The sequence below is a fragment of the Salvelinus alpinus genome, chromosome 24 (genome assembly GCF_045679555.1).
Source record: "Salvelinus alpinus chromosome 24, SLU_Salpinus.1, whole genome shotgun sequence".
Classification (NCBI taxonomy): domain Eukaryota; kingdom Metazoa; phylum Chordata; class Actinopteri; order Salmoniformes; family Salmonidae; genus Salvelinus; species Salvelinus alpinus.
Window position 1 is genome coordinate 28,833,650 of NC_092109.1, and position 7,753 is coordinate 28,841,402.

General features: G+C 40.3%; 2 protein-coding genes across 2 annotated transcripts; one reads left to right on the top strand and one right to left on the bottom strand.

Annotated features, from left to right (window-relative positions):
• The first annotated feature begins 1,946 nt into the window (after positions 1-1,946).
• Positions 1,947-4,892, top strand: LOC139552491 (bcl2-associated agonist of cell death-like). The gene is made up of 4 exons (XM_071364285.1): positions 1,947-2,347; positions 2,828-2,951; positions 3,114-3,340; positions 3,610-4,892. The coding sequence occupies exons 2-4, from the start codon at positions 2,837-2,839 to the stop codon at positions 3,709-3,711; spliced, it is 444 nt and encodes a 147-aa protein (XP_071220386.1). The 5' UTR covers positions 1,947-2,347; positions 2,828-2,836; the 3' UTR covers positions 3,712-4,892.
• Positions 4,226-7,108, bottom strand: LOC139552490 (aldo-keto reductase Mvan_2161-like). Its single transcript, XM_071364284.1, has 3 exons — positions 6,831-7,108; positions 5,634-6,194; positions 4,226-5,464 (listed from the first exon to the last, which is right to left on the bottom strand). The coding sequence occupies exons 2-3, from the start codon at positions 6,159-6,161 to the stop codon at positions 5,123-5,125; spliced, it is 870 nt and encodes a 289-aa protein (XP_071220385.1). The 5' UTR covers positions 6,162-6,194; positions 6,831-7,108; the 3' UTR covers positions 4,226-5,122.
• Between the last annotated feature and the right edge of the window lie 645 nt (positions 7,109-7,753).

The window sequence follows — 7,753 nt, forward strand, 5'->3', positions numbered from 1 at the left end:
CTCTACACCAGCTACACACAGAGCACATTACAATTTCAAACACAAAGACCAGGGAGGTTTTCCAATGGCTCCCAAAGAATTGGTAGATCGGTAAAATTAGAAAAAAAGCTGATATTGAATATCCCTTTGAGCATGGTGAAGTTATTAAGTACACTTTTGATGGTGTATTACTATCAATACACCAGGTCACTAAAAAGATACAGGTGTCCTTCATGACTCAGTTGCTGGAGAGGAAGGAAACCATTCAGGGATTTCACCATGAGGCCAACAGTGACTTTAAAACAGTTTGTTTCTCCTATCACAGCCATTGAACTCTAAGGATGGATCAACAACATTGTAGTTACTCCACAATACTAACCTAATTGACAGAGTGAAAGGAAGGAAACCTGTACTGAATAAAATGTTTCCAAAACATGCATCCTGTTTACAAGGCACTGAAGTAACACTGCAAAAAATGTGGCAAAACAATTAATTTTTTGCCACGAATACAAAGTGTTAAAACAGAATGGAGCTAAGCACAGGCAAAATCCTAGAGGAAAACCTGGTTCAGTCTGCTTTCCACCAAACACCGGGAGATTAATTCACCTTTCAGCAGGACAATAACCCAAAACACAAGGCCAAATTGTCATATGTCAGTTGTGCAGAGGTGAGGACGGAGTCAAGCGCAGGACACAGAACTGAGTAAAATAACGTACTTTACTCAGAAAAATAAAACAGCCAAAATAATCCATGCAGAGATAACAACCCTAACACACACGACTAACACAAACCAGGAATAATCACGCACAAAACATAAATGGGAACCAGAGGGTTAAATAGGGAAATAATAATAACTAAATGGGAACCAGGTGTGTACACTCAAGACATAACAAATGGAAAACAGAAACATGGATCGGTGGCAGCTAGAAAGCCGGTGACTACGACCGCCGAACGCCGCCTGAACAAGGAGAGGCACCAACTTCGGCGGAAGTCGTGACACAAATCTACACTGGAGTTGCTTAAGTTACAGTTTTGACTTAAATCTGCTTGAAAATATGTCAGGACTTGAAAATGGTTGTCTAGCAATGATCAACAACCAATTTGACAGAACATTTTAAACAATAATGGCCAAATATTGTACAATCTAGGTGTGCAAAGCTCTTAGAGATTTACCCAGAAAGATTCATAGCTGTAATTGCTCCAAAGCTGATTCTGGGGTGTGAATACTTATGTAAATCAGATATTTCTGTATTTCATTTTCAAAAAATGTGCTAACATTTCTAAAACATGTGTTCACTTTGTCATTATGGGGTAATGTGTGTAGATGGGTGAGAGAGAAAACGAATATTTAATTAATGTTGAATTCAGGCTGTAACAACAAAATGTGGAATAAATCAGGCGGTGTGAATAGTTTCTGAAGGCACCTGTACATAATTGCTGTGGCGACATAAGCAAAAAAAGGCATAGGCTACCTCATGTTGATGTGATGTCCCTCATTACAGGTCTGTCATCATGGCCAGAATATTGTACTGCTTCCAACAAATGAAAAATCATTAGGGGTGACATCTCAGATAAAGTACACATTATCTCAAATTAAAGTGTGACTAAATTACAGAAGAACAAATATACAGGGCATTGGCAAATTTCTCTACCAAATGTAATAGTGTGGTTATTTATGAGCTAATCTAAATGTCCACCACTACACACCAATGAGTCACTAACCTAATACTGACACTACCCAATACAATAATAAGCTTTTAGTAAATTGTGCGCGCGGGGATGGGCGAAACGGTAAACAAGTCACGAGACTGCACGAACCATTCGGCTTTCCATACTTTATACAACTGTTCCATACCCGTTTCGCAACAGTGACGTTTTGACAAGATAGCCATTGAAAAACCCCTAGCAGCGCGCGCTTATTGGCTTGTTCTGCTTGCCAGTGTCAGCCTATTGGGCGAAGAGGTGCTACTGTACAAGACGACGGAAGACAACAGCATTGGGCACTCGAGACCGCCTTCCATATGTCAAGACATTTCAGTAAGAATTTGATAAACTCGTCGATTGAAATTGAGTTTGTGAAGACAATCTTTAAGAACAGAAGATGTGAGCTAGCTACGAACGTTTATTTTGAACATTTGATCATAAAAGGCTCCCGGTGGCACACAAAGCAATAACGTTACTAGCTAGACCGTTACTGTTTCTATTTGGGTGTGCCACTTGCAATGAGAGGAAATCAACACCGACTGGGTCTTGGAGAAACAGAAATAGCATCACTTCCAAAGTCCAGTTTAACATTGACAGAAGAAGAGGATCGCCAAAATAGAGTCAACCTATAACCACCCTCTTGCAAGTCGTCAGGACACCTTGGGTAAGTTCTAGCTGAATATACTGAAAATGTTTCATTCCTATAAATAAATAAAATACATGTATAGCGATTTTACCAACAGCCTGATGTGGTGAGAGTATTCCTTACTGTAGACACATATGGTTATGAGCAACACTATGCCAGTCTCTCTTGGCTAAGACTTGAGGAAAGACTGACTGCATCACTTCTTGTTTTTTATAAGAAACATTAATGTGTTGGAAATTCCAAATTGTTTGCATAGTCAACTTACACACATACTTACCCCACCAGACATGCCACCAGGGGTCTTTTCAGGTCCAGAACAAATTCAAGGAAATGTACAGTATTACACAGAGCCATGAGTGCATGGAACTCCCTTCCATCTAATATAGTGCAAGTGAACTGCAAACCTGGTTTCAAAAAACAAATAAAACCATTGGCATCAGCTAAGGGGGATCTTAATAAATTAAAATAATTGACTGTGGATGGCCCATTTCTCTTCAGGTATTTACAATGGACCACACACATGATTGTGTGGATGAATGTGAGTCTGACCACTCAGGAACCACACACAACTCAGAATTTCCGCTCCATGTCTCAACTACAATGAGCAACAGACCAAGACCAGGTCAGAATCAAACATTTACCCTCAAACCTATCATGCCTGGATATTGAATATCATGTGAAAATATATTCATACTCAGTTTATATACATGTGTGAATCTCTTCAGGTATAAATACATCTAACCATGTCTTAATTCTCCCCTTCCCTTCCCACTCACTGACACAGGTGAGCGAGTCCGGCTCTACTCAGAGTCCCAGGTGTGCTCCCAGGTTGGCAAAAGGGAAGACACAGAGTTTCAGGATGTGATGACTCCTACTGAGGAGGGCGGGGGTGATGGGGCTTCATTCCGAGGCCGATCACAGTCTGCTCCTCCTGCACTGTGGGCTGCAAAGAAATATGGCTGCCAGCTGAGGAGGATGAGTGATGAATTTGACACCTGGCTCGACAAAGGGGTAAGATATGTGGGCTAGCGGAGGAGTGTACAATTGAAAGATTGGGGACAAAGTAGACACTCATTCCCATTTACTATATACATGTATAGTAAATGTGTAATATGTGACTTTATCCTTAGCTACATGAATGGACTCCACAGGTCTAAGCATAGTGCATATACTGTAGGAAGATTATTTACCCGAGTATCACTAATTGACAGTGATTGCAGTAAAGACTGCTTTACATAAAAATGTATAGAGTTGACCTTTCAATCCATTTCCCTGTCCAGGAGCCCAAGAGAGGGATTAGCCCAGGAGGAGGCAAGCAGAAAGTCTCCCGAGGATGGTTCTCTTTCCTCTGGAGTCCAAAGGAGGCGGAAGGCAGGGAGTGAGAAACCAATACAGTACGCACCTCTTTCAGAGACCCAGCCAAGGCAAGAAGGAGCTCATACACATTTCCATAATGACTGGACCACACCTGAAATATTCACATCTCATAGGCATACTTTTGCTTAAATTACAGTATGTCTATGGAGAATATCACCAATTCAAATGTGACCTTTTTGTACAATCAAATCAAACGTTATGCAAAAATGCATTGCATATTGAAAATGTTGCAATATTACCAAAAAGTTATTCAGTGCATAATAAATGCATTTTCGAAGAAATGCAGTCATTAAAAAGCGACAATCTCTTGTGCCAATTACATATTTATAAACATATTTGCAGAGAAATGTCAGATTGTTCTATGAAATGTTTCTACATTTTTAAGTATGAATTTCAAAGCGTAGGCTAATAACTAATGGTTTGAAATAAACAAAATGTAAATATACTTTAATGATTCTTAAAATATGAAACCTGTGAAAAAACAACTGATCTGTGATGACAATAATTATAAGACGGGTATGTTGTACAAAACGTTTTATTATACAGACCCCACCTATGCTAGCCTATTAAATGCCTTTGTCTGCAAAAACGTTAGTGCATTCTGACTTGACATAGGCACATGTAACTCCAGTGTGCGATAGAATGAGTAGATTTACGTAGACTTAGATGGACAGGCACCTATTTCAAGTCAGGTTATTGCCAAAAACGTAAAAGTAGCTGTTCAATTATCTTCATACATACTTAACTGATACACTAAGTTTATTTTGGTATTGTTCTTAAACTTAGATGCTTTACATTTCATTATCTTCTTTCATTTGCAATAGTCTTTAATTTAGTCAGTATATTTTTTCAATTGTATAGTGTGCATACCGGTATGTAAATATTTACAATCCAGGCCATATGCAGCCATCTCAACTGCCTTATATGCAAATATTCGGAATACTGTTAAGCATTCAGTTGAAGAAATATGAGTGTATATGGCAATCTGATGTATAAACAATAGTAGGAGTCGTCCACTGCCATCAGTTAAAACTGATTCTACTTGAAAATGCGTGTGGCTTAACATTTTTATATTTATCTTTTTCATAAAAAACAACTGTATAACTATTTGTAAATATTTGTTATGTTACGTAACAGATTAAATGTTTGAACATTGCTTATTAAAACGTGGCTATTGTCTTTTGCATATCTTTGTTGAAGTAATTCATATTAAGCATTTTAACATGCATTAGGATAGGTCTTTATTTAAACTAACTGATTGGCCTAACATTTGTTCAAGAATCAAGGAACTATGACTTAAACATAAATATGGTAAATGAAACGTTACATTTCATTATAGGTTCGTTTGTAGTTCAGAATTACATTTAACACATTGTTCTATGACTGATCAAGTATATTGTTGTGGGGCTCTCTCCTCTAGACCACACTAGTGGGATCTCTTTTGCAGAATCTTATTCCACTGTCCATGTCAGACAGTCTCTCCATTCCCCCTTCATCCAGGTCAAAGTCAAACACCTGCCCATTTTCTCTCACCCTCTTGGGCTGTGCGGACCTGGGTAACACAGCCACACCCTGCTGAATGGCCCACCTCAAGAGCACCTGGGAGGCAGTTCTGCCATGCCCCTCCGCCATAGCAACAACTTCTGGTTCCGACAACAGGGCACCTTTCCCCAGGGATGAATACGCCTGGAAGCAGACTCCCGAGTCCCTGCAAATGACCCTCAGCTTCTTCTGTGCCAGTCTAGGATGGAACTCCACCTGCAGAATGGTAAAAAATATATAATAAATGAGAGTTAAAATCCCAGGCCAGGTACAAACAGCAGCTGTGCCCTTGGCTAAGCTAAATCCGAATAGATTTAAACTATGGTCTGTGTGTCAAATTTGAAATATAAAACCACTTCAACAAATCATGAGGACATTAATGTACCTGCAGCACGGCAGGGCGCACCCTGCAGGTCTCCAGCAGCTCTATCAGGTGCCTTGGAGAGTAGTTTGAGACCCCAATTGCTCTGAGCAGCCCATTGGCATGGAGCTCCTCCATGACAGTCCAGGTGTGGGCTCGATGCTGTGCATTCCTCTCATCTTCTGGTTCCAGACCCTCAGTTCCAGGCCAGTGGATGAGGTACAAGTCAATGTATCCCCCTAGCCCCAGCCTCTCCAGGCTACGAGCACAGCCCTCTCTGGCCTTCGAGCCCATGTCCGCTGGGGACAGCTTACTGATGAGAAAGATGTCTGCTCTGGTCAGGTTGTGTTTGGGCATCAGGTCCAACAGGGCATGGCCCAAGTCTGCTTCATTGCCGTACACCGCAGCAGTGTCAAAGGCACGATACCCTTCCCCGAGTGCAGCGTCAACACTCAGGTGCATTTGCTTACCTTGCAGCCTGTATGTTCCTAGGCCCAGGAGGGGCATCTGAGCCCCAGTATTCAGTCTAAACGAGGGCAGGGGGGAAGACATCAACGCCAGATGGAAGGGCTGGGGAGTACTGTGCTGTAAAAAAAATATGGACATTGTGGTTTAACCATTAGCCACACACCGACCTATACAATCATGCTACACACACATCACAACTGCTACTACCAGACTCGTATGATTGCTCGCTAAATACCGCACAATTTAAAACACTTCCTCACAAATCCCCTTCCCCAAAATACGTGTAAATATCGGACTATAAATTGTGCCTTCCTGTGTGATACTGATGCTAAACATATTATTATATTCTACTGAGCATTTTACTTTATGTCGTATACTTATCTTTGTTATTATTTCTTATTGCATTGTCGAGAAGAAACCTGCAAGCAGTTCGTTGGACAGTATGTAACGTTATACTATGTGTATAGTACGACTAATAACTACAACTTGAAACTAGTGGAATAGTACTTCAAGACAAGTCTACATGGCCAAGCTTTTAATGTATTTTGTTGAGCAGAAGAGGGCTCATTTCATTTAACTGGCTGGGGTACCACAATATTCGCGCCATGATGGAACACTGAATTTGACAGGAAATTGCTAGCTATTAGACCAACTTCAGACCATTTCAGTGGCTGCAAAATACTATCATATTTCTGACATAGTGTCATGTTTTGCTTCTCATACGTTTACTTTCTTTAGAGACAGACAACTTACTTGAAGGATGACCACGTCTTGTTATGTTTAGATGGTACGGTACACTAACACACGTTGTAGGATCTGAGCGAAGTTCGTTATGTCCGAAAGTATTTTATTGGTTCCCCACTTTCTTCGCCTAAAGTGGCTTCCTTCCTCTTCTTCAACTACTTATGTATAAAAATAACACACAGGCTAAGTAAGACCATATGAATGACACTTCTTTCACTTTAAAGCAGATGATTTCTCTGCTACCGAATGGCAAGCGGTATTGGAACGCCAAGTCCAGGACCAAAAGGGCTCCTCCTCTACAGCTTCTACCCCCAAGCCATAAGACTGCTGAACAATTTATACAATCGCCACCGGACTATTTACATTGACCCCCCCCCCGCTCCCTTTTGTACATTGCTTTTACTCGCTGTTTATTATCTATGCATAGTCACTTCACCCCTACCTACATGTGCAAATTACCTCAACTAACCTCTACCCCCTGTATATAGCCTCGTTATTGTTATTGTGTTACTTAAAAAAAAAAGTTTTTTACTTTAGTCTATTTGGTAAATATTGTCTTAACTCTTCTTGAACTGCACTGTTGGTTAAGGGCTTGTAAGTAAGCATTTCACGGTAAGGTCTACATTTGTTGTATTCGGCGCATGTGACAAATACAGTTTGATTTAAAAAAAGACAAGTCATACCCAACATTGGAAGTCAATAGACGTCATGTTATTGCAGGTGACAATGCAATAAGTCAACTTTTGCTTTAAAATGGCAGCTGTTAAAATTAACTTCAATAATGCTAAATGGCTAATCGTTTTTTTTTAAATACTCACAAACCCTTAAATATGCCATCAGGAACAGTCCCCAGTGACATGCTGTAGACTGGAAGAGGCTGAATAGATGTTGAAACATGTAGGGGTGAAAAAGAGGACAATATAAAACAATCT

Excerpts from the sequence above, each read along its gene's own strand:
- LOC139552491 (XM_071364285.1), top strand. The coding sequence starts at position 2,837 with ATGGACCACACACATGATTGTGTGGATGAATGTGAGTCTGACCACTCA. Across the intron at positions 2,952-3,113 it reads GAGCAACAGACCAAGACCAG|GTGAGCGAGTCCGGCTCTAC; the intron begins GTCAGAATCAAA and ends TCACTGACACAG. Across the intron at positions 3,341-3,609 it reads ACACCTGGCTCGACAAAGGG|GAGCCCAAGAGAGGGATTAG; the intron begins GTAAGATATGTG and ends TTCCCTGTCCAG.
- LOC139552490 (XM_071364284.1), bottom strand. The coding sequence starts at position 6,161 with ATGTCTTCCCCCCTGCCCTCGTTTAGACTGAATACTGGGGCTCAGATG. Across the intron at positions 5,465-5,633 it reads TGCGCCCTGCCGTGCTGCAG|GTGGAGTTCCATCCTAGACT; the intron begins GTACATTAATGT and ends ACCATTCTGCAG.